Source organism: Neovison vison, chromosome 8 (genome assembly GCF_020171115.1).
Source record: "Neovison vison isolate M4711 chromosome 8, ASM_NN_V1, whole genome shotgun sequence".
Classification (NCBI taxonomy): domain Eukaryota; kingdom Metazoa; phylum Chordata; class Mammalia; order Carnivora; family Mustelidae; genus Neogale; species Neogale vison.
Window position 1 is genome coordinate 114,581,269 of NC_058098.1, and position 27,603 is coordinate 114,608,871.

General features: G+C 38.4%; 1 protein-coding gene across 1 annotated transcript in view; it reads left to right on the forward strand.

Moving 5' to 3' along the window:
- Positions 1-27,603, forward strand: part of TTC27 (tetratricopeptide repeat domain 27) — a 171,123-nt gene that overhangs the window by 119,687 nt on the left and 23,833 nt on the right. Inside the window, exons 14-16 of the mRNA XM_044261742.1 lie at positions 13,865-13,963; positions 16,814-16,866; positions 22,285-22,450. Of these exons, the coding sequence (XP_044117677.1) occupies positions 13,865-13,963; positions 16,814-16,866; positions 22,285-22,450 (318 nt within the window). The remainder of the gene's footprint in view (positions 1-13,864; positions 13,964-16,813; positions 16,867-22,284; positions 22,451-27,603) is intronic.

Genomic DNA, 27,603 nt, shown 5'->3' on the forward strand with positions numbered 1-27,603 from the left:
TGCCTGGCTACCATTTGGCAGGATTAGTGGGAAGTGTGGGGAATCAGAGGCTAGACGTATGGGGAGCAGAGCAGAGCAGGCCTGCCATAAATAAGGTGCATGGGGAATAGCCTGAATTCTCTTGCTGCCGTGGTTTGATCACTTATCATATGGCCTCAATATACCATTATTTTTGTATTATGTGGCTTGGTAACTTTTTATATAGTTTATAATAAACCCTTTGGCAGCATTCGCCTTCAAAAACCAAACAAACCAAAAAAGTGTGTTTTTGGAGGACAGTAGGAACTCAATTCTCATTTGCCAAGAAAGCTAATGAGCCTGCACAAAACGTAGTTGACATGTACCCTCCACCTCAGGGGCCATGGTGGCATCACTGACAACGTGAAAACCATAAGACTAAGTCTATTGAAACATTAACATTTACGTCTAAAGTTGGTACTCTTTTTTTTTTTTTAAGAAGTCATGTCCAAAGTTGATGAGTTAATATGTGGCTATAGGAGATGCATTTTCATGTCATTCTGTGAGGCTTGACTTTTTATCCAGAGCAAATGAAAATGAGCACAAATGTACATATATGAAAAGTTGAGATCTTAGGTGTTAATTTGCTAGCTCGTTTCGTAGAACTAGTTCAGTACCAGTTGAATTCATTAGTTTAGTATCAGTGACAGCAGATGCTTCAAAAAGAAAAGTCATTAATTCTGTTCACATAATGCTTTAATTTCTTCCATCCAGTTAGTGGATTCAAAGTAAAATTCTTGGAAATTCATTCTCTTAAAGGTGAAACATCTGACATTATTCTGAATGCTGTTGTAAATTCAGTTCACAAGTTAATGTAGCAGATTAAAGTACTACTTTTTTAGTGGCGATAATAAGGTTATAAATTTTGGTGAAACAAAGCAACATGGTAAAAAGAATGTTCTTTCTGAATTAAGAAAACCTGTGGAACATGAATATACTTGGATTTGGCTGTGGTGGTAGACATGATGTGGTCCAAATAGGCTTCTATTAATGGATATAAAAAGGGGCTGTTGTCATTTACAAATATTTTCATGTACACAGTTTGGAAATTATAAGATTCTTGTGACACATCTGATGTTGAATTAAAATTTCTATAGTGTGGCAGTATATACTTTTCTGTTTCTTCCCATCAAGTGGACTTTAAAAATGTTTGAGTTTTTGAAGAATTATTTTACAGGTGTCCTACAATGATACGAACTTTTAAGAAAAAGAGTTTTTTGCATTTTGGCTGTATTGTTTTCATAATCAATTGGAAATCTTTATGTAGTCAATTAATGAAGTTCCAATAACTTCAGTTTTTTTAAAAACAGTTTTAAGCAAATAGTAACTTATTTATTTATTTATTTGTTTGTTTTTACAAATTGCAATTATTAAAGGCAACACTTTCAAACAGGAAGACATTGAAATTTTCCACAAAAAAGAATAGTGAGAGCTCAGGGTTTAATTTTGAAATGTAAAGTTATAATTTTGCATATCTTTCTGTATCAGTCTGCTAGGGCTGCCATAACAAAATACTACAGATTAGGTGGTTTGAAATGACAAATTTATTTTCTTACAGTTCTGGAAGATAACAGTCCAAGATCAGGGTGCCTTCAGGGTTGACTTCTAGTGAGGTCTCTCTTCCTGGCTTTTGGATAACAAGGCTTTTTCCTCTGTGTGCTTGTAGTTCTCTTCTTATGAGGACACCAAAAGTCTTAACCAGATTAGGGCCCCACTTCTATGACGTCATTTAATTTTAATTATTTCCTTAAAGGTCCTATTTCCAAGCATAGTCACACTGGGGGTTGAGTATCAGCATTTTGAATTTTGGGGGTTTAATTCAGTTTATAACATCCACTTAGGAAGAATCTTTTCTTTGTAACCTTTTATTAAGCAAATTTCAACTATATAAAGTATAAAATAGCAGAGAGAACTACTATAGTGAGCTCCCTTCCCATATGCATAAACCGGCTTCAACAATTACTAACTTATGGCTGATTTTATTTCATCAATATTTCCCTAAATCTACCTCATATTATTTTGAAACAAATCAGTATATCAAAGCATTTAATTTTTTTTTAAAGATTTTATTTACTTATTTAGCAGAGACACAGTGAGAGGGGCAACAGAAGGAGGGAGAGTGGGAGAGGGAGAAGCAGGCTTCCCGCTTAGCAGGGAGCCCCATGCGGGGCTCTATTCTAGGACCCTGGGATCATGACATGAGCCAAAGGCAGCCGCTTAAGGACTGAGCCACCCAGGCGCCCCTCAAAGCATATACTTTTTAAATGTTTGATTATGTATCTCTGAAGAAATAACTTTAGAAAATAACCACAATGAGGTTCCTGGGTGGCTCAGTTGGTTAAGCATCTGCCTTCAGCTGAGGTCATGATCTCGGGGTCCTGGGACTAAACCCCATCAGGCTCCCTGCTCAGTGGGGAGCCTGCTTCTCCCTCTTACACTGCTGTTCCCCTCTGCTCATGCACTCTCTCTCAAATAAATAAATCATCTTTTTTTAAAAAAAAGTAATCATAATACCATTGTATTTAAAATATCAATAATAATTTGTAGGAAACTTTTTTTTTTTTAGGAGAAGGAGTGGAGAGGGGTAGAGGGGAGGGAGAGAGAGAATCTCAAGCAGACTCCATGCCCAGCACTGAGTCGGATGCCGGACTTAATCCCACAATCCTGAGATCGTGACCTGAGCCAAAAATCAGAAGAGTTGGACGCAGCCAACTGAGCTACCCAGGTGCCCCTGCAGGAAACTTTTATTGAGGTTTTGATTTTAATTCAATAAATTTATATTCTATATTAGAATTAGGCCTATAACTTAGCAGTCTCTAGATCTGGTGAGACTTAACAAAGAATCATAAATAGAGACAACTTATTTGATGAATTTTGTCTTATTAAAAATATTTGTTCAGGGTGCCTAGGTGGCTCAGTTGGGTTAGGTGTCTGACTGTTGATATTAGTTCAAGATCTTAGGTCTTTTTTTTTTTTTTTTTTTTAAAGATTTTCTTTATTTGACAGACAGAGATCACAAGTAGGCAGAGAGGCAGGCAGAGAGAGAGGAGGAAGTAGGCTCCCTGCTGAGCACAGAGCCCAATGTGGGGCTTGATCCCAAGACCCTGAGGTCATGACCTGAGCTGAAGGCAGAGGCTTTAACCCACTGAGTCATCCAGGTGCCCCAGGATCTTAGGTCTTGATCTCAGGGTCCTACTTAAAAAAAAAAAAAAAAAAAATTGAACAAAGCCCTCTAAACAGAGGCCAAAAGACAATTAAAAGTTTCAGTATTAATAAGATCAGTATTATGAATAGCCTCTTAGCAGCAGGTGCTCTGGGTTTACTAGTTATCTCAGTGCATTAAAATTTTTTTTCCAGCTTTATTGAAATATAATTGACATATTACACCATGTAAATTGAAGGTATACAATGTGATCGATACTTGTATATATTGCAAAATGCTTATCACTGTAGCATTAGTTAAATACCTCTGTCACCTTACATAATTACCTGTGTGTATGTATGTCTGTGTGTGTTGATAATATTTAAAATCTATTCTCTTGGCAACTTTCAAGCATATGATACAGTATTGTTAACTATAATCATCATGCTAAAATGTTAGAGCTCCGGAATTCACTCAACTTATAACTGAAAGCCTGTCCCCTTTGACCAGCATCTCCCCCTTTCCCCTACCCTCTCAGCCCCTGACAACCACCAGTTTCTTCAGCTAGAGAGTTCACCTGTTTTAGATTCCACATAAAAGTGAGAACATAGAGTCATTTGTCTTTCTCTGACTTACTTCATGTAGCATAATGTCCTCAGAGTGCATCCACGTTGGCACAAAAGGCAGGATTTCCTTCTTCTTTATGGCTAACATTCTGTGTGTGTGTGTGTGCTGCAGGTATGTGTGTGTCCACATTTTCTTTATCCATCCATCCATTCCCAGGCAATTAGATTGTTTACATGCCTTGGCTATTGTGAATAATAGTGCAGTGAAGGTGAGGGGGCAGATACCTCTCTAAGTCCTGATTTCAGTTCCCTCAGATAGATACCCCAAAGTGGAATTTGCTGGGTCATATAGTAGTTCTATTTTTAACTTTTCCTCACTATATTTAGAAAGAATATTTTCTCAACTAAAATTATTATGATCTACAGACAAGAGTGAGTCAAAAGTTTTAGTAATATTAAATGCATTAATAACAATACATTTATTTATAATTTATTATAATAATATATTAATAATTATATAATATATAATATATTATAAAAATATTTATAATAATAATAAATAATCACAATTAACAATGAAGAATGTTGGAGTAGACAGGAACTTTTATGAGAAAATTCTAAGTGCTAAGATCGTATCAAAAACAGGAATTAACCAGAAAAACAACAGTGATAATGATACTAGATTAGATATGAATAAGAAAATGATTAAAGTTTATTAATATCTACTAACAAAATTTCAGTTATTTTAATTCTGTAATATATTACAGAAATGTGCAAATGTATAGCTTGATTAAGTTCCTTTTGTTATATCTAAATTTCAGGTAATCAGCATTTAAATATTTTTGCCTTAACATATTTTTATTTTTCATTTTGAATAGAACCATCTCAGAGTTCCCCTGATACAATAAAACCAATTTTGTTGCTCAACAATTTGTTGGTCAATAAATAAAGCCTTTTTAAAGATATGTAACTTTAATTATTTTCTAACGCTCTGTTTCATTTTCAAAAATGTTGCAGTTTGGACAGTATATTACATGGTTGCCTAACTTAGCATTATCGAGAACCTACCACATACAGACACGGATGTGGGAATGAATTCAGCTGTGTCATCCTGTCAGTGGAGAGTGGAGAGTCTCCACCAGGGAGTGATATGGCTAGAGCTAGACTGTGAAGGGACCTACATGCCCCTCTTCAGGATTGTCTCACCCTGTAGATGTGGAAGTCTGTTGTGGTTTTGCATAAAAGAGTGATAGGACAAAAATAGTATTACAGGAAGTTTAAATAAGGAATGAATGTTACGGATGAGTGGGCAGTGAGAGTGGAAAGATAGAACAGGTGGAAGCCTCGTCACAAGGGGACATCTCCTGGGACTTCATCATTTGGACTGGCAGGATAGAGGGAGAGCTTGGAATCCGAGAGGATGCCAGTTTTCTCACTTGTCTGATGAAAAAGGAAGATGTCCCTGTTGATAAAATATAGAGATTTCAGAAGAAGGAAAAATATCTTTTACAGGAGGTGATGTGATTTTGGATATTGACTATGAAGGCGTGTTGCTGTATCTAAGCAGAGATGGCTGATCGTTCATTGGACATAAGAGACTGAGCCCAGTAGGAAGGCCAGAATTGAGCTTGCAGATTTGGGGCTATTTTTTGTGGAAGTAAGATAAAGCCATGCAAGTGAATAAGTTCTTTTTTTTTTTTTTTTAAGATTTTATTTATTTATTTGACAGAGAGAGATCACAAGTAGGTAGAGAGGCGGGCAGAGAGAGAGAGACAGAGAGAGAGGGAAGCAGGCTCCCTGCTGAGCAGAGAGCCCGACGCGGGACTCGATCCCAGGACCCCGAGATCATGATCTGAGCCAAAGGCAGCGGCTTAACCCACTGAGCCACCCAGGTGCCCCGTGAATAAATTCTTTACACAAAATCTTGGAAGAGAACACTGAGCAAAATCCTGATCTTTGAGCAGCAGTTGGAGGAAGGTAGAAGAAATAGCACCAGTGAAAAAAGATTCAAACAAAATACACCATTCGAACAAAATATACCCCTCTTGGTCAGAGGGCTAGGGATTCATGGAAAGGATTCATGGGAACGAAAGGAAAAAGTGTTAGTGAGTAATGTCACATTGTAGTGATGAAGTCCAGAGAGGGCCAAGAAGAGGTCATTGGATTGGAGCTCACTAATGACCTTCAGAGCCAGCTTCAGAAGGTTTAGAGTGGGTGGCACATGAGGAGAAGGATATAGCATGTGTAGACTGTTCATACTGGGAGCATGTCGAAGAGATAAGAGTCAAAATGTCATGTACAAGGGCAGAAGAAGCAGGTAAATCTTTGCAGGATACTGGAGACCTTTACATGGTTGAGGGCAGTGGATAAAGGAGAAAGTGAATCCAGCGAGTGGAGGAGAGAGTGAAAGTTATATAGACAGGGAAAGGTAACTAGGGAAGATCATTCTAAGGAAGAGTGAAATAAGCAGAAGAGATGAAGGTATTAGCCCTAGAAAAGGAATAATGTTTCTAATGACCCTGGAAGGAAGATGAGAGCATTACTATTATAATAGCAAATTCTATGAACCATCTTCTGTAGTCTAAGCTGGAATGTAAGAGTAAACCATTTTGAGGTATTGAGGAGGCTACGGAAGAATTGTGTTAAGACATGGCCTCTTGCCCTCCTGTGGTTTCTATGGGCTAAATGAGGAGAGGAGGCAGAAATAACTTTTTATGTGGCCAGGGAGTAGAGTAAATAGACAGCATGCTTTGGATGCCTAGTGATGGCAGTATGAATGGGGATGTGAAGGCCTCATGCAGATGTTCTTTTTTTTTTTTTTTAAGGTTTTAGTTATTTGGCAGAGAGAGACACAGCAAGAGAGGGAACACAAGCAGGGGGAGTGAGGGAGGGAGAAGCAGGCCTCCTACTGAGCAAGGAGCCCGATGCGGGCCTTGTTCCCAGGACCCTGGGATCATGACTGAGCTGAAGGCATTCCCTTAACGACCAAGCCACCCAGGTGCCCCGATGCAGATGTTCTGAACTGGGAAGAATGGTTGGGATTTGGATGGGAGGCAAAGTTGGAAAAACATGTTTCAGGAAAGGAGACTAGCAGATGCAAAAACTGGCTGTGGAGCCAACAAAGATTTCTTGACAACTATTGGTTTTCACTGTTTATTTTTTATTCAGTTGTAATGATGATGATGATGATGATGGCAGCTAACTACTGAGTGTTGACTAGGTGCCAGGTACTAGTCTAAGCATTTGCATGTATTTTTAATCCTCACTACAATCCTTGAGGTACTTACTGTTTTTACCCTCATTTAACAAATAAGGAAACAGAAGGTTAAGTAATTTGCACCAGTTCCCACAGCTTATGATGGGTGGAGCTAGGATTTGAACCTGGACTTTGTGGTTCCAGAGCGCTGACTCTTAAGCTCTTTCCTCTTGTCTGTAGAGGACATTGTCTTATGTTAGGAAGTAATGGTGAATTTGGTTGAGGTCTGGTTAGAAGTTACGAGGGGCGCCTACGTGGCTCAGTAAGTTAAGTGTCCAGCTCTTGGTTTTCACTCAGGTCACGGTGTCAGGGTCGTGAGATCAAGCCCCTCATTGGGCCCTATGCTCAGCACAGTCTGCTTGAGATTCTCCCCCTCTGCCCCTTCCCCATTCATGAGCTGGCTCTCTCTCTCTAATTTAAGAAATAAATAAAAATCTTAAAAATAAACAAAGCCTAAAGTTTTAAATAAATAAAGCCTTAAAAAAAGAAGTTATGGAAAGGTTTGAACACAAAATTGTCATTTGAATTATTTTCTTCCTTTCATGAAGAACCACTGGGGTTTTCATCAGGAGCAAAGAGAGGTTCTAACTTGGTTGTTTTGGAATGTTCCAGCACATAGCCTTGAGTGTCTCTGCAAGGCTGCGGAACTTTAGAGGGTCAGCAGCCCTTCCAGCCCATGCTATACAGAAGGCTCCACATGTGACACAAGACTCTGGCAGCATTGATAATTATCTTTGGAATTTTGTTCGTCCTTGATCTGTAGCGGTCCATTTTTGACATTATCAAAGTTTTTGAAAGAAAATGTTTTTATTGGAAATGGGGTTAAAAGAGTTCCTGTTGTGGAGCTCTGGTGGAACGAGTCGAGGAATTGAAGCTTACATTCCAATGGAGAAGACAGAATGAACATATGTGAGTAATATGTAGAGAAAAAAGAGATTCTTTCCTTTTTGTTCTTCCTTTTTCATATTGGTAAGCAATAAAAAATGAACCTCTTAAAGTCTCACTTGCGTAACTGCCAGGAAACACGAGCGCTGCAGTGAACATCTGGGTGGTAGCTGTGACTCCCAGGGCAGCTGGGAGGCCGGGAGCCTTGGCGCCCCGAACCTAATTCTGAATCCTGGTGGCCACAAAGAACGGACTGTAGGTCGGCCACCTCATCTTTCCGAGCTTCAGTTTCCTTACTTGTAAAGTGGAGATTATAATACCTGTCTCCGTGTGCCACAGGGGACATTCGAGCCAATGTATGTGCAGTGTCTAGATATTTCCAGGCCCATAGTTCTCAGGCATGGATGGTACATCATAGACTTTCTCTCTCTCCTCCTTGTTGCCGTGAGGTAATAGCAGTGGAAGGAAATCAGCGTTGCCCCATTATCTGTAGCCTAGAAAAAGGGAGATACACCCCGCAGGAGAGTCTGACGTTCAGATGACATGTGAATGCTTGAACTACCTTACGTTGCGAATTCTCTGGAAGGAGTGGGCAAATACCAGTGGTAACCAAATCGAGGGGAGGAGTAAGAGCAGGGCACTAAACAAGGAATAGCCTGTCTAGTAAAAAGAAAAAAGTCTGTGCAAAGTTTATTTGGTTCCATAGTTTAAACAAGACACCGCAATAGAGGACGCTTTTCCTTTAGAGAGAAAAAGAAGCTCGAAGCTGAGGATGTGTGTTTCCTTAGGAAGGAGAACTGCCTATTCAGTAAATGAGAAATTTGGTTATAAAAGAATTTGAGAAGAATATGAGCCCCAGGCATCACTTCAGGAAAAGCTGTCACCAAAGAACATTGGTATCGCTCTTGGATTTGTCTTGGGTCATTTCCTGTTTAAGGAAACCACATTCAACCACTTATCTACATTCGGGGTCATGGGAATGAGTCAGGGACGTGAGAGGCGGTGATGGAGAGTGCAGCGCGGCCTTGAGGATTGCTTCCAACGTGTTGACCGGTACGCGTGACCGCTGAACAATTCGGTCAGTCCAGTGAGGAAAACTAGCAGAAGTGTGAGGCTGCTGACCATTCGTTCTGCAGAAATCTTGAGGAGGAAGGAAATTTGAGTAATAGACTCATCATTTAAGAAAGAAAATTGTAATATACAAGCAAATGGTACCTACTGCAGATGTGCTTTAAGACTCTTAATAAAAATTAACTTTTTAATTGTAAAAATAATCCAAGCCCATTGCCTAGTGGTGCTTAGTGTGTGTTAGCCTTCAGTGTGGCAAACTATTTAGCGTCTTTAAAAAAAAAAAAAAACACGGTTTAATTTCTATTTTAATTATTGAGGTTAATACATATTGTGATTTCTGTCTTCGTCACACCTGTTGCACACCAGGAATCAGGAACCTTTGTTTTGCTTGAAGCAAATTACTTCCTTTCTATGCCTTGTTTTCCTCTCTGCCTTTTTTTTTTTTTTTAAAGATTTTATTATTTATTTATTTATTTGACAGAGAGAGATGACAAGTGGGCAGAGAGGAGAGAGAGAGGCAGGCTCCCTGCTGAGCAGAGAGCCCGATGTGGGACTCGATCCCAGGACCCTGAGATCATGACCTGAGCCGAAGGCAGTGGCCCAACCCACTGAGCCACCCAGGTGCCACTCCTCTCTGCCTCTTTTGAATTGATTTCTAAGGCTCCTAACTGAATGGCTTGTGCCCCTCAAACCTGCTGCCTTTCTGGTTTGTATCATCGGGGTACTCTACTTTGCCACTAGATGGCACTAATGTACCTTTGAACCCAGTCACCCCTGTGTTTTCAGGATCTTGGGTGTGAAGAAGCCTTGTAATTTTTGCTTCATCAAATCCCTATTTAACAATTGGGTGACTGAGACTCCGAGGTTAAGTTACTTCGAGCTTCTCGAATACCACTGATCTGTCTTCCCCTCTATTCCATTCTTCTTCCAGGGGGCTTTGTGAGAGGAACTCAGATCTCATTCTCAACCATTCTTGTCCTTTACTTTATTTTTTAAAATAATTTTATTTTAAAAAATATTTTATTTATTTATTTGACAGAGACACAATGAGAGAGGGAGCACAAGCAGGGGGGTAGGGAGAGGGAGAAGCAGACTTCCCGTCAAGCAGGGAGCCTGATGCGGGGCTCGATCCCAGCACCCTGGGATCATGACCTGAGCCGAAGGCAGACACTTAACAACTGAGCTGCCCAGGCGCCCCTATTTTTAAAAATAATTTTAAACCATTCTTTAAGTTCATATATCTTCACATTCAAAATAAGTAGTTGTCTTGCTTTTGTGTATTTTCTGTATTGGCTCCCTCAGAGAAACAAGCTAGACTGTCAGCTTCTGAAGATGATTGCCCTAACGATAACTAGCCTGCCTTCACAGTTCGCCCTGGAATAAGCTCTACAGATATCCCAGTCAGCTTCTCTGCCCGATGATTCTCTGTCTCTGTTCCTGCCCAGTCCCTTTGATAAGACGTTTGCCTTTCAGCTCTTCCCTGCACCTGAATATGGTCATCCCTTGTGCTTCATCAGTGTCCACTTGCCTAAAGAGAGCTTTGAGGGGATAGACTCCAGTTCTTAAAAAATTGATCTGCTGAGTTTCCCAGCCCCTGTTGACTGAGTTCTTTTGTTCCTCTCTCACTGTATTGGTGACAAGGATGGTATTGCCATCAGTCTTGGCTGTATGTGGGCAGAATGGTACAGTGCCTCCCACTGTAGACATGGGCTCTGCACTCCCATTGACTGAGTCAGGTTTCTCCTGTGTCACTGACTGACTTTGTGACCCCTTACCATCTCTCTAATGAGGGTACTGTTTACTACCTTGCGAGGCTCTTGTGAGGAAGCAATGAGGTAATATGTGGAAAGCTCCTGGTATCCATTCTTGGCACACATTGTACATGCTTATTAAGTGCTAATATTCTGATTGCTATTGTATAGCAAGGATTAGGAGAGACTATAGCATATGAAAGGTAGGAGCCTAGGGGAGGGTCTCAGCCAGAAGAAGTAGATTTTTTTTTTAAGATTTTATTTTTAATCTCTATACCCAGTGTGGGGCTCACAGTCACAATCCCAAGATCAAGAGTCACATGCTCCACTGACCGAGATAGCCACGTGTCCCAAGGAGCTAGATCTTTACTGAAGAAAGAAAGGAGGGATGCAAGGCATGCTGGGGTCTTTGTCAATGTTTTGTAGAAATTGTGTAGAACTGTGCTGCCCAGTGTGGTGGCCACTAGCCAGTCTGGCAGTTGAACACACTTGAAATGTAGCTAAAGTCAAAACTGAGATGTGCTGTAAGTGCAGAGTACATAGCAAATTTCAAAGACTTGGTATGAGAACCATGAATATAAAATATTTCAATAATTCCGCATACTGATACCATGTTGAAATGAGACTATTTGGATTTGTAGAGTTAAATAAAATGTCACTAAAATTAATTTCACCTGTTCCCTTCCACTCTTTAAATGTGGCTTCTAGAAAATGGGATGACATTAACATCATATCCTCCCGTGATTGCACTTGACTGGAAGGTAGAGGTCTCTGGGATTCAAGCATATACAATTTTAATTTGGGGAATCATCCTTGAAGTTTTTTTGAGGCTTTTAATTTTTTTCTTTTATGATGTTCTGTTCTTAAGAGCATGACCTGAATCAAGATGCTAGTCACTATTGGGATTAATAGTTTAAAATGAAAAAAGTAAGAGGCACCAAATATTCTCCTTAATCCTCCAAATTCTGAGGACCTCAATGGAAAAGCAAGGATGAATACATTATTTATGGTTTAGTGGGTCAGCCAAAAGCAATTAGAAGATTTTAGAGTTTGTTTTTTAAAAAGCCATTTCATGATTTCAAAGAATAGGGTGTGTGCAAGTCATCTCCTCTGTAATTATATCTTATCAACAGATGGAATCTACTAGCAATTAATGATCCTAGAATTTTCCTTCGGATGCAAATTATTAAAACAACACAAATGCCAAGAGTGAAAAAAAAAAAAGAGAGAGAGCCGTAATACTATATATCAAATTAAGTCATCTGCCTGATTTTCATTAAATTTATTTTGGTTTTAAGACACTGGTTAGAAAACATTGGCTTGTTTCAGAACCTTAAAGGTAAATAGTAATCTTATCACCAGCTTGTTTTAGAGCTGTGAGTAATTGCTAATTTTAGACATTTGTAACCTTTGTCTTTACAGGTGGATTGAAAAATAAAGCTCTTTATTTACATCTTGAATTTACACTTGCTTTTTCTTTTTTTAATAACAACACATGGGAAATAGTTTTGTGGGAAGTTTGTTTGCAGAGAGCAAGCACGACACATGCATTTTGAGAACTTTGAGGGCAGTTATCATTGTTCTTGCTTTAGTCCCCTGGTGAGGTATCCCTCTTTCCAAGTAAACTTGTGACCACAATTCATGGGATATAAGATGCCATCGGTTGTAACAGGCACATTTATTTTAAGTGCCACCTTGTATAAAAAAATGCCTCCAATAAACTCTGACAAGGGGTCAGATCTACTTCAGAGATGTTAAAAGGTGAAAAAAAGGTGTACCTTGTATCTGATGAACTATAACACACAGATGTTGAAATTTGCACCTTGGTTAGAAGTTAGAGAGCTTGTTTTATGTATCGTTTATAAGTTAGCATCAGACTTTAGGCCCGCTCAGAACGAATCATCACTGAGGGTGGTTTGGTCTCTCCATTCTGTAAATAATTGACAGAAGGAAGGTGTGATGAGATCATTTTTCAGTTTCTGGTAGTCTTTTGATTTGAAAAAGTGAATTCTAACTTCACTTCAACCTAGTATCTCTAGCATTCCCCCCTCTCTCCAAGCACATACCCACCCCCTTTTCAGCCAGTACCTATCCCTCGGACAAAATCTGTTCTCCATAAAGGCTCCTGATAGCAGTTATTTATAGCATCTTGTGAATTCAAGGCAAAGTGTTAAATTGCCCAAGGATGTTTGCTTTCTAGGCCTTATCTCTAATTATCGGCTAAAAATCTTTATCTGCTTAAAAACCATTCAGGTCTCAACTAGCCATATGGAACATGTTTTGTGGAAATGGCTGGGGGAGGAGGGGTGTGTGGGCCGCGTTCCCCACTGCCTAGCGGAAGGACAGATAACAGAGCACCTCACTTCCTTGCCCACCCTGAAGGGTGCCACCGAACCTGTCTGCCGGCTCCCTGCCTTTGTCCTGCAAGTCAGCCAGTGCTCAGCCGCCTATTCCTGCTGCCCTTACTAACTGTATCCGAAAGGAAAGCAAACTTGACCCCCACAGCTGCATTTCTGACTAAATTCATTGAATTTTTATCGGTTTTATCTTCCTTTTGATAGAGACTATTGAATTTTAAGGAAACACTGTGATATGAAGAATTCTGTTGTAATTTCAATAGCTACTTCCTAATTCACCTGTTTTTTTCTAAATCTCTCTGCTAACACATCTTGCTGACTCAAGTCGGGCTTTCCATTTTCAACGGCTGGTCGGTAATCCAGATTCCCACCCTGCTTTCTCCAAATTATTTTCAGGCATGCCTAAGCAGTCATGGTTAAACTGCAGAATTGTTTGTGAACTGACTTGAAGATGAAAGCAAGAGTTTTAATCCTTCTCAAGTTTGTCATACATTTATCCTTTGTGAATCTGCTGGTACTGTGATAGTTGACACTCAGTAAAAAGTTTAGATTAGTCCCGCATTCATAGTATGAGGGTTTATAGATAGAGTTCTGGATGGCATTCGTGGTGTTTGGTTAACACAAAGAATGGTCTTTCTCAGAAAAGATGTGCAGTGATAACTACACGTGCTTTTGGTGTTATATTAGTTTTGAAAATTATATGAAAAAATTCACCCCCACCACTCAATTTCCCAAATGGAAATGAATGTAAAGTGTAAAATAAATATCCTATAAATATCTCTATGTGTTTGAATGACTTTGACCTTTTGTCCTTGCAGCTGGGGGTGTGGTTTTCTCTTGGCTGTGCCTATTTGGCCTTGGAAGACTACAGAGGTTCAGCGAAGGCATTTCAGCGTTGTGTGACTCTAGAACCGGACGTGAGTTTTCTCGGTCTGCTTTCCTTCTCACAGCCCTTCGATATTCTCTGAGTTACTTGGATTGTACTGTAGTTCAGAATAGCAATTACAGTGGGCATATAGTTTCAGTTCTACAAGATGAGTAAGTTCTAGAGATTCGCTGTACAACATGGAGCCTGTGGTTAACAGTACTGTGTTGTATACTTAAAATTTTGTAGAGAGAGTAGATCTCATGTTAAATGTTCTTCTCTCAAAAAAAAAAAAAAGATAAAAGAAGGCAAAAAAATTCCAATTTTCTATTATTTTATGTTAAAATGAAAGAACAGCAGTTCCTTTTGTGTTGGAAGAAAGTATACCTTTGACAGAAGGTCACACCTTAAGGTAAATGATTTATAAATCTAGAAATAAGTTTCTTCTTATAATAGCTAAGTTATTCATGGGAATAATTTGATACAACAGTTTTTTAGGCAAAATTATACTTACCTGAGGTATATAGCAAAATATCACATCTATTTTGTCATTCAGTAACATGTGCTGCCTATGTTAATTGCATTCCTAGAAAGTTCTTTTCATTTACAGTCTTTTAATATTTAATAGTTTTACTGAGATGATAAATAATTCACATCCCATATAGTTCCTCCATTTATTTATTTATTTATTTATTTATTTATTTTAAAGATTTTATTTATTTATTTGAAAGATCACAAGTAGGCAGAGAGGCAGGCAGAGAGAGAGAGGAGGAAGCAGGCTCCCTGCTGAGCAGAGAGCCCGATGTAGGGCTCGATCCCAGGACCCTGAGATCATGACCTGAGCCGAAGGCAGAGGCTTTAACCCACTGAGCCACCCAGGCCCCCCTAGTTCCTCCATTTGAAGGAGGATTTCTTAATATATTCAGAATTGTGCAACCATTGCCACAATCAATTTCAGAACATTTTATCTTCATAAAAAGAACCCCCTATACTCATTAGCAGTCACTCCTCCTTTCTTCCAAACACTTTGCACTTCCCAACCTCTGCCTCCTGTCCCAGGCAACCACTAAAGTACATTCTGTCTCTAGATTTGCCTATCCTGGACATTTCGTATAAATGGAATCACACGCTCTGTGGTCTTTTGTGGCTTCTTTCACTTTGTTCTGTGTTTTCACAGTTCATCCATGCTGTTGCTTGTATCCGTAGTTCTTCCCTTTTTGTGGTCAAATAATATTCTTTTATGTGGGTATATCACACATTACCTGTTTGATCATCAGTTGATGGACATTTCGATTGTTTTTACTTTTTAGCTATGATAAATCAGGTTGCTATGAACAGTCATTTAAAAGTTTTTAGGTGGACATACGTTTCTGTTTTTCTTAGATATGTACCTCCTAGTAGAGTTCCTGGGTGTGTTAGCTCTGTGTTCAGAATTCTGAGAAACTGCCAGACTGTTTTATGAATCACCATTTTACATACCCACCAGCAGATGTGCGGGGTCCCAGTTTCTCGGGATCTTTACCAGCACTTGCTGTTACCTGTCTTGTTGATTCAAGTCATCCAAGGAGGCGGCATCTCGTAGTGGTTTCATTTTTCCATCGCCCTGATGGCTAGCAATGTTGAGCATCTTTCTATGTGCTTATTGGCCATTTGTGTCACATCTTTGGATAAATGTTGATTGATGCCCTTTGCCCACTTTTTAGATTGGGTTAGTTGTTTTTATGTTGAGTCATAGGAGGTTTTTTATACATCCTGGATTGAAGTCCTCATTATTGGATATATGATTGGTTGGACTGGTTGGTTGGAAATTAAAGAGCTCCTAACATTATGTGTCCTTCAGAATTTCCATTTCAGCTCATGGCTCTTTGGTAGTTGCCCTCTGCCTGGCCTCGAGTTTTACCTGACACATATAGCTTAATATTCAGCCAAGGACTAAAAGAGAAACTTATTGATGTTTCTGGAGCTTATTCTCTGCACAGATCTCACTTCCCTGTTTTTTGCCCAGCAAGTTCTGGGCAAAGTCCAGAGTCCTGAACTCTGGTCTCTTTCTTAATCCCAGCAAGACTTGCTGTGCTTCTTTTGGTTTCTACCTCTCTGTACTGAGCCTTGAAAGTGCCTCTAGATGGAGGTATAGGTTGATTGTTGAGATATCTCTCAGTTTACCATCTCTCAAGGCTCATAGCCCCATGCTGCTTGTTGTGTGACTTTTCAAAAACTATTCCCTAAATTTTGTCCAGCTTGTAGCTTTTTATGGTAATAAGCCTAGTCTGATACTAGCTGTGCAATGTCTGCAAGCAGACATTAATTTTTAAATCACACATATGAACTTGAAAACTATATACTCTATATTTTATAAAGAGCTGAACAGAGAGGAACAAACATAATTCATATCATTCAACATTTATGTAACGACTTTATTTTTGTCATTGCACAGAGGAATAGGTAGAGAAGTACGTTTGATTGATGAAATACTTAGAAATAACACTGGAGAACACATACTTCTTTCTTCTCCTATCTGATGAAGGATGATGGTAAAATAGCAAAGGCTTTTAAGATATGATAAATAATATTCTGCATCACCTTGAATTTGTAATAAATCTATATGCTGTGTAAATTATATTGCAGATTATCCTGTTACTTTGGAAATTTAAATTTGGAAATCTTAGCTAAATTCCAACTGAGTGCTATAATAGTTATGTCAGTTTGTTGAGTACTTTTGTTTTAAATTATAAAGTTAAGTTTAATTTATTTCATTTTCTCATATACCTTAAACATACCTTATGAAAATTGTGATTGTAAAGAGCACCTCTTGGACTAGAAAAATGTGTTATACTTTGGGTTGTAGGAACTATTCTATTACCTAAACGAGAATAGCCTATAACTGAGATCTCTATCATTTCAGAATGCTGAAGCTTGGAACAATTTATCAACTTCCTATATCCGACTAAAACAAAAGTAAGTACATCAAACAAATATGAAGAACTCAGTTTCCAAAATGAACAAGATTTTTTCCCACTGAACTTAGTGCCTTTACTCCTTTCCCCCAGGCCCATCCATACCTTTGAATTATAATGACTTACTATAGCCATTTGAATTCTCAATGTAGTTTATTTTTCTAAAGCATTTACTTTATAATAAAATAAGAAATATTATTTGGAATCTTCATTTGATACTGACGTTTTGCATCCTTAATTCCATTACACGATAGGAGGATGCATACCTGTTGTTGGTCAACTCAGTTGGTGGATTCTTCCTGATTGCTTGCTGTGTATTGGGTATTACTGAGAAATACAAATGTGAACCAGTGTCTTCAGGAATTATAGATTTAAAAAGTAAAATATCAGGCTGTGTTATTTTAGAAGTCGTGCATGGTAAATATCAAGTGGGAAATAGAAGGAGAGCTATAATAACCGTACGTGATATTTGTAGAACCCTCGTTCTATGCCAGACACTGTGTGTGGGTCTCAGAAGAGAGAAGGATTACGGTCCTGGTTCTGGAACTCCTCTGAGAGAATGCAGGACTCAAGCTAAAATTTGAAGAAGGGGTAGATGGGACAGAGGGAAGCCTCTCAGGCAAAGGGAAATGTGATCACATGCAGAGCGAGTAACCTACACCAGCCGTGGATTATAGTGAGGTCTGTAGAGACAGAGAAGGTTGGAGTCAAATTGCAGTGTGTTCTGATGATCTGACTAACAAGTTGAGATCGTCCCATTGGCAGTAAGATGCCAGAGCTTTCAGTGGGGGCAGTTTCATGAAGAGAGAAGCTTTGGGGGAAGATTTATCTGGTGGCAGTGTGAGACAGACTGGAGAGGAAACTGGGGGCTGGAAACCCAGTCAGGAGACAGCTGCTGTAACAGTCCAGGCGGGAGATAACTAGTCTGGAAAAAAAGGGGCACATGCCAATTTATAAAGGGGACAACCAACTGGCCTTCTTGACCGGCCATAAAAAGCCAAAGAAAGGGAAGAGACAAGGATTGGTATTGCGAGAGTTTTAGCAAATGAAGGAGAAGGTGGATCTGTTTCCCTTTTCATTTGGCCTTATTTTCAAACCTAATTTAATTTTTCTTTGTGGATTCACAAGATACTTCTGAAGATATCATTAAATCCACATTACACTGAAATACTTCTGCTGCTCTTGGATGACAAGCTACATAAATAAAGTACTGTTTTTTCTACTGCGCTCTTTGGAAAATAGTATTATGTTCCTGATTGCAAGTGATTGTGTTAAAATTCCCTAGGGACCTTTTGGTTTAAAGCAAGGGGCAGGGGAAATCCCTGTCATAGTTGTAGAGTGATCTCAGTGGGTTTTTCTGGTAACCCTGATAACTCTCTATGCAGTGAAGCTTTTGATACTCTACCTTGTTTTCCAGCCCATTAACCCTAAGAATTCCACTTTCCCTCATAGTGGGTACTGCGCATTGTTCAACTTCTTTTTGGTGCTTTCTTGTCTTCCTGCAACTCCACAAATAGGTTTTTGTGTAAAAGTGGGGTTGTAAGGTCAAAGGTGAATCACCGCTTTATTCTTGCCTTTTTGCTCTTTCCTTTCTTTGCTGTGGTTCCAGACATAGCTCAGTTTTGACTCATGAGATTGTTACATCAGGGGTAAATTATGACCGCTTCTCTCAAAAGAATCCTGTCCATGCCTAAGAGGGACCCTTTAACCATCTTGTCTGTCCCTTTGCTCTCCCGGGGTTCTTCACTAACACGCTCTTTTTGCTATTTCATCTGGTTCCCCAGGCATCGTATGCCTGCCAGTCCTTTGGGAAAATCTTCCATCTTTAACTTTTATAGCACAGCGTCACGACCATTGTGGGCTCGATAAGTGAATCCTGAACTGAAGATCCTTACGAAGAAGCCACACTTAGGAAAAAGGAATTTTCATAGCAAAAACTTCAAGGCCAGGAGACTGTGGTCAATGGATGAGAGGACATGTAGGACAAAGGATAGTGCTCCTGCCTACACTGCTGCCTGTCAAGTTCTGTTCCAACAGGCCAGCCTCACCCACCCCCACGCAGATGGGAGAACTGCAGTCTCGGTCTACGACTGCTGAGGGCAGTTGTTGTTACCTGGGAGATGGGAGGAGGGAACGGAACCAAGAAAGGGAAAAAGATACACCACACACACACACACACACACACACACACACACACTTTCTCTCTCTGTGTGTGTGTGTGTGTCTCTCTCTCCCCCCAAACAATTCAAGACTAAATTTGAAGAAGGGTTACAGCAAGGGTACCTTCATTTTTAACTCTGAAAGATGGTGGGCCAAGGGATAAATGAATCAGTAGGTTCGACAACCACTTTAGGTAAATTGTTTAATGTAGAGAATAAAAAAATTAAGCTGCAGTGAATTGGCTGCTAATGAGAAGACAAAAAGGACTTGACTATGAGGACGTTATTGTGATTGGTACCATATGTATATTAGAAATCGATTAAATGCTTCATGGAGTGATTCTCAGAGCAATGGCCTGGGATGGCCAGAAGAATCTCCATTATCCCCTCCAAAATTTGCCTCAAAGTCATGGAGGAGGAGATGCCTTGATGAAACACTGTGGGGCTCAGCAAGGAAACGGAGGTGGAGCTGGTAGTCCTAAATTAACAAACTCAAAATGGCTTTGGAAAAGGAGATTGACAGCATACATTTGAAGAAGGTTACTGTAATTGTCCAGTGAAATATTCATGTTCCATAAAGGAATTATAATCTCGTCCAGCCAGGGGAGTAAAGCATTAAGCATCTTTTTGTTTGCTGAGATGTTAAACTTCTAGACAAGGTGACATGAAGTTCTGTTGATTCCCTTGTTGGTATCAAGTTTTAATAGTCTTTTTCTCTTTTCTGAAGTGGCTTGTATAAGAATTCCTTGATGTTTTGATATGCCTCTTCTGTAAAATTGCCTACCTTTGTTTTAATTTTAATTGATTTATTTGGCTTTCAGTTTCTTTAGCTCATTTGTATAATTTGTTCATAGCATTTGCTTATTTATATTTAAATTATAAAGATATTAAATGTATTTAATATATTATAAATATATTTAATATATTTAAATTATTTAAATCATATTAATTTAATTATATTAATTTTTTAAATAAAATATATTTAAATTATTATTTAAATATATTTAAATATATTTAAATATATCTAAATTAATAAAATATTTAATGTATTATAAATATTTAATATATTAAATTATTATTATATATTTAAATTTATATATATTTAAATTATTATATATATTTAAATATATTAAATATTTTATTAATTTAATTTAATTTTAATTTTAATTTAATTATTTATTTAATTATTTAAATTACTAATCTTATTTGTGCCATTTTCTTTTATTCTAAATGGAATTTAGTTACACATTTGTCTCATTTTTTTCGTAAGAGCCAGCTTTTGGTTTTGTTAATCATTTCTATTCTTTCATTATATTTAATTTATTATTTTCTTCTTTCTTTTTTTTTTTTTTTATTTTCTTCTTTCTTAAGTTTGGTTTTTTTCTATAATGTTAAGTTGAATGTTTTTACTAATTTATTGTCATTTTTTTGTAATAAATGCACTTAAGATCACAAATTTCCCTCTAAAAATACTGCTTTAGTTATGTCCTGCAGTTGGTGATATATAGTATTTTCAAAGTTCTAAATATTTTTTATTTTCTAATATGAGTCTCTTTGTTTCCTCACTGTGGTTTCCTTTTCTTTTCTTTCTTTCTTTCTTTTTTTTTTTTTTTTTTAGGAGTGCATCTTTAAGTTTCCAGGCATATATATACTTTAGCTATTTACTGTTGATTTCTTACTTAATTTTGGAGACTATGGTCAGTTATACTTTTTTTCCACAAACAACTAGTAATTTTTGTTCTCAATAATTTATTAAATATAATGACATATTTCATCAATTTCTGTTCTCACTATTGATCATTTATTGTATCCCTTTCTTTCTGTCTGAATTCCCTTTTACTTTTGCAAGAGAGGGTACTTCAGTAATTCTTTTAAGTTAGGGGGAGTAGATGATAAACTTAGTCCTTGTACATCTGAAAGTGTTTGACTTCTCATTTACTCGAGTATTAAGTTTAGCTGGTTATAAAATTTTAGGCTTGACAATTATTTTCATACAGTGCTTTACATGTACTAGTCTGTTGTTTTCTACATCTTTTGTTGCTAATGAAATATCTGCCATTCTCATTGTCATTCTTTTGTAGGTTTTAGGATTATCTTTATGTTTTGCAATTTCATACAATATACCTAGGTGTTGTTTGTCTTTATTTATAAAATTTCGTACAAAAATATACTTTTTTTTTGTTTGTTTTGTTTTGTTTTTGTTTTTAAAGATTTTATTTATTTATCTGACAGAGAGAGATCACAAGTAGGCAGAGAGGCAGGCAGAGAGAGAGAGAGGAGGAAGCAGGCTCCCTGCTGAGCAGAGAGCCCGATGTGGGACTCGATCCCAGGACCCCGAGATCATGACCTGAGCCGAAGGCAGTGGCTTAACCCACTGAGCCACCCAGGCGCCCTTTGATCATAGAATTTCTATCTTTGTTCAGTTGTGGGAAATGCTCAGCTCTATCTTTTCAAATACCTTGTCCTGACATTTTCTGTATCTATTTATGATGGCGTATCTATCAAATGTATGTTTAAGCCTTACGTCTCATACTTTCCTCTTTTTATTGCTCTTTTATTTTATTTCTTTTAAAAGATTTTATTTATTTATTTGACAGACAGAGGTGACAAGTAAGCAGAGAGGCAGGCAGAGAGAAGAGGAAGCAGGCTCCCCGCCGAGCAGAGAGCCTGACGTGGGGCTCGATCCCAGGACCCTGGGATCATGACCTGAGCTGAAGGCAGAGGCTTTAACCCACTGAGCCACCCAGGCACCCCTCTTTTATTTTTTAATCTGCATTCCTTGTGGATTTCTCACTATTGCTTTCTAGTTCATCAGTTTTCTCCTTTTGTGCAGTCTAGTGTTCTGTCACCTATTGAGGTTTTGTTTGTTTCAAATGTCTCTTTCAATTCCACAATTTCCAACTGGTTTTTATTTACATCTCCCTGTTTTTGTTTCATTTCTGCCTGTTTATGTTTTGCAATTTCTTGCTCCTTTAAAATTTTTATTTTATTTATTTTTAATTTAAATACAATTAACATATAGTGTATTATTAGCTTCAGAGGCAGTGATTCATTGGTCCCGTATGAGCTCCTTTAAAATTTTAAAAATTTTGTAGGAAAATTTGAGGTGGTTTGGGGTTGTTTGGGTCTCGAATTCTGTTTATTAACATGAATGACTAAGGACTGACGGGAAGTTCACATTAGCATTTTATGCCTGAAGCTGCGGTTTCTTTAGCTATGATTATTCATTATCATTCTCTTTAAAATCTGACCTTCAACAGAGAAAAAGCTTTTAGAACTTTGCAAGAAGCTCTCAAGTGCAACTATGAACACTGGCAGATCTGGGAAAACTACATTCTCACTAGCACTGATGTTGGGGAATTTTCAGAAGCCATTAAAGCTTATCACCGGCTCTTGGACTTACGAGACAAATACAAAGACGTTCAGGTAAAATATTCATATTTTTCTTTTCAACTTGTGATTGATGTTAGTGCTTGATTATATGATTGTGATATTGACTAAATATGTATTTGGCTTTGATTGTGGTTTCTGGCACAGGGCTTTAAAAACCTTTGGAATTTCCTAAGCAAAGACAGCCGTAAAGGTGTCTTGAGTTGTGTTAATGAGGTGACTTTTGGAAAGCACTAAGGATGGGGATGGTTGCCAGGGTATCAGCCATGTGATTAGAGGGTTGGAACTCTCATTCCCATAACCTCCACTCCTCTCCCCCCCATTACCTCCTGGGAAGGGAGTGGGTGTAGAAATTGAACTCTGTCACCAATGGCAGTGACTTAATCAATCATGTCTGTGTAACTGAGCTTCCAAAAAACCCAACAGGATAAGGTTCGAAGAGCTTCTGGGTTGGGGAACACGTGGAGGTGCCAGGAGAATGGTGCACCCCGAGAGAGCATGCAAGCATCATGCCTTTTCCCACATACTTTGCCTTATGCACTTCTACCATCTGGCTGCACCTAAGTTACATCTTTTCATAATAAACCGGTAATCTAGTAAGTCGAATGTTTCTTAGAGTTCTGTGAACTTACTGCTCTAGCAAATTAATCAAATCCAAAGGGTGGGGTTTGGAACCTCCAGTCTCTAAAGTGTAAGGGACAACCTGGACTTGGGGCTGGCATATGGAGTGGGGAGGTGGAGCGATCGGCAGTCTTACGGGACTGAGACCTCCGTCTGTGGCATCCGATGCCCTCTCTGGGGTGGGGAAATAGTGTCAGAATTGAGTTGGTAGTGTGGGGAACCCCCCAACCCTGCACGCTTCTGTGTCCCGTCAGAATCGGTGACCAGAATCATCTGAGTGATACAAATTGTTTCCTTGACTATGCATAGGAAAATTTTGTTAAACACATGTGATATATAAAATGAGCATTTTTTCCCTCTAGTTGAATATTCTTCGTTACATATTCTGACATTCCAATGTCAAATATGTCTGTGCAGTCATAGACTGAACGTTATTGTGACTTAGTTAAGAATATTTGATATGTGGTTTCTGTACATACAGTCAGCTTGCAGAAATGAAATAGAATGATGTTTGTTGTGATTTATTGCTTTGGTTATCTCAATGGAATAGCTGGAGTAACACCCATACTCGTTTATTCACTCATTGAACAAGCATTTATTACATACTTTCAGATGTTTTGAACAATCCAGAAATGAAGACTAACGTTTTCTTTGCAGTGTTTAGTGAAATGGTCCTCTTGGTGAGATGAAGTCAGAATGGTTAAGTCTAACAAAAAAGTATTAGATCCTTTCAGAAAACACAGGAGACTTGAAGCCATGGTGTTTGTCATCTTGTGGTTGAAGATTGTACACAGACAACGCTGTGTAGATGCCTCAGGGTTACAAAGTCAGGGGGCTTGAAAGTACAACACTTTATTTGCATTAATCAGCACATGCTATTTAAAATGATGACGTTGGGGCCACCTGGGTGACTCAGTCATTAAGCGTCTGCCTTCAGCTCAGGTCATGACCCCAGGGTCCTAGGATTGAGCCCCACATTGGACTCCCTGCTCAGCAGGAAGCCTGCTTCTCCCTCTTGCACTCCCCCTGCTTGTGTTCCCTCTCTTGCTGCCTTTCTCTCTGTGTCAGATAAATAAATAAAAATCTTTAAAAAAAATAAAATGATGAAGTTGAAATTATGAAAAAGCAAAAATAACATCTGATATATGACAATACCTTACTATTTCTACGTAGTATTGTCTGTACTCCAGCTGTTCCAAAATTTACCTTATTTGGGCCCTGCCCTGTAGCCCCAGTCCTCGACCTAGATGCATGGTCTTGCAAGCTCAGCCATATGACTGGCCATGTTACTTTGAGGCTCAGCTTCTGGGACATTCACTTGAAAGAGCTTTGGCTTCGAGTAGAAAGATGTACCTACTTCCAGGACATATGTTGACCCCTTTGAATCAGCTCTCTTTTTCTTTTACCTTTCTGTCCTTTCTAAATATTGTATATTGACCTTCTATTATAGAAAGAAGGGACTTGAATTCTATAGCATAAAGATCAATTAAAACATGAATGGAGGCAGAGCTGAATTTTACATCCGAGAGAAGCTAGGAGCCCTGGCAGATCTATTTGCATGGTTTCCTGCCAGTCCTGTAAAGAGAGCTGAAATTCTCGGTGGAGGCAGTTCTTTCTCTTCTACACTTAGCCTGTAGACAAAGGGTACAGATGAGGCTCTGAACAGATCTTGGTATGTTACCAAACTACTGAGGATGGGGCAGAGATCTCAAAGTGCTCATCTCCTATTTACTTCAACTGTAATTTTTTAAAAGATCCTTCTTTACTAGAAAGCATTCTGAAGCCTGTTCCTAAAGTCTCAGAGAGAATGTAAATAGTTTATATTGGGAGTTTATTCCATTTTATACTTGAAATAAATTCTGGGTTCTTTTTCTTTCACATTTTACAATTGTGCACAAAACATTCAAGTCCGGCACTCCTCATTTAGACACCACCGCTGGCTCAACCCCAGCACTCTTTAGAATTATAAACCATCAGAGCAGGAAGGGAACCTAAAGGAGTCCTGCAGGCTCGGCCAAATAAACCACACACACATCAGAAAGGGGTGTGAAGTTCTGGAAGGGTTGATACTCCCAAGTTGTCGCCCTGGCGGTGTTGCTGCTGGGGATGTCATGTCTGCCTGAGGTGTCTGAGAACTGACTCCTTGGTCAGTCTCATCCCATTAATCTTCTCTCATGTGTCCCTGGTCTCTAACTGATCTGGTTTTCTTTCTGTTGCTGGTGGAATTCCCCCACTGAATCCATATTTTAACTCACAGCAATCCTTCAGATCTCCTAAGGATTAGTAATAATTGACTTACCAGACTAGCTTTTTGGATTTTACTGAGAAAATACTGATCATCCTTCTATGCTTGGCACTCTTGGAGTTGGTTTTATATAAGGAACCCAACAGAAGAGGTTTAGGCCCCTCTTCTGTGAGAGATGGACTTGAGTGGTTATGGTACATGAGCACGAAGTGGGTGTGGGCGGGGTCTTTTCTGTTTTTATATCTCACTTATTCTCCTGTGCTTTTCAAGGCACATAAAGCAGGTCAAGGTGGGGCATGGTAGAGTCGTAATAACTAACATGTATTGAGGGCTGGCTGTGTGCCAGACACTATTCTAAGCACTCGATGTGTATTAACTAATTTCTCATCATGGCTTTATGGGATAGATTTGGACATTCATAAGGTATGTTGGACTCTGGAACATATGTATGTATCTTCCTGCTTTGTTTTAAGGAAGCTAATGCTATCAAAATAACTGTTCAAAGATTGTTCTGAAAGCTGTTACTTCTACATCATAAAGAATTATAAAGTCATCAAGATATTGCTGATTTCAGTTGACTTCCGTGTATCAAATATGCCATGCCATCTAGCTATGTTGGACCCGAGAGGACTCTATTCCAAAAGATAGGCGAGACAAAATGAAACATTTGCTTTACTGAAGATGGTTTAGAGTAAAATAGGTTTAGCCTTGATCATTCCAGTCTCTTGTAACTAAGTTAGCTGGAAATGTATTGAGAATCTTCAGTTTTTCTTCTGTCTCTACTCTTCCCCCACCATCCCCAGCTTAGGAATCTCCTTCTCTCTCAGGATGGAAATAAATTCTTACACATGTCTAGAATAATACTGGTGTATTTGAGTATCTGTAACTGTACTGGGAGAGAAGTGATAATTAGATTAATATATTGGTATTCCCAGTGACAGATACCAAGGAGAAAACTCTGGCAAAAATAACCTGTGTTTGATTCTGAAGATGAAACTTTCAGTTGTTGATTTTGCATGTTGTATACTGAAACTAATTCATTGGAATTGTAAGAACACATGCTTAGAAATCCTTCAGTAGGCTTGCCTGAAAAATAATGAAGAGGCTCACACAATAGTGTATTCTGTGGAATTCTGGGCAGTTCTCAGTCAATACAATTCATTTTGAAGTAAAAATGTTTTTTATTAAGTTTTTAATGAAGACCTAAAGAGGAAGCAAAGCTTATTTAATGTAAAGAATGATTCTATAACGAAGGATTACTTTTTTTCTTTCCATTTATCCAACCTTAGTTCTGAATGCATAGAGATGCATTTTGAGCATCAGAAAAGGGAAAAAAAAGTCTTAAGAGAAACCCCACTCTATCCCCCGCAAACTTCTTGTAACATATATTGAGATATTTTGATGGAACTTTTATCTTAGATTTTTCAAACATATTTTGGTGTTCATGGAGCTTTTCACTCCTTCAAGCAAATCTAATCATGAAGAATTTTTACCCATGGAAAAAAATCACATTCTGATTTCCATTTAAAATTCTAATCCTGAACTAAAGTGACAATTTTTTGGTTTTCTAAAGAAAATTATTAGGATTTAGTTTAAATTTATGGCCAGCTAAGCGACAAGTGTTGGCCAGGATTCAGAGAAAGAGGAAGCCTCGTGTGCTGTTGGTGGGAATGCAAACTGGTGCGGCTACTCTTGGAAGCAGTATGGAGATTCCTCGAAAAGTTAAAAATATTACTACCCTGTGATTCAGTATTTGCACTACTGGGTATTTATCCTAAGAATACAAAAACACTGATTCGAAGGGATAGATACAACTGTTTATGGTAGCAGTATTTTCAATAGCCAAATTAGGGAAGCAACCCAAGTGCTCATCGATAGATTAATGGATAAAGAAGATGTATTTGTGTATACACACACACACACACACACACACACGATGGAATACTATGCAGTCATAAAAAAGAATGGTTTCTTGCCATTTGCAAAAACATGGATGGATTCTAGAAAGTGTAATGCTAAGTGAAATAAGACAGCGAAAGACAAATACCATATCATTTCACTCATATGTTGGAATTTAGGAAGCAAAAAAAAAATGAACAAAGGGAAAAAAGGAGACAAACTAAAAAACAGACTCTTTTTAAACGATCAACCAGAACAAGAATTTATTAATAAGTAAAATTTATATACTCAGAAATGAGTGCATAACATATCTTTTTAAAATAATCAGTGAAAGGTCTTGGAGTTCAGCATATTGATTTTTAAAATAGAAATGTGTAGATGGACTGACTAGGAGAATGGAGAACACCGAAGACATCATCACTAA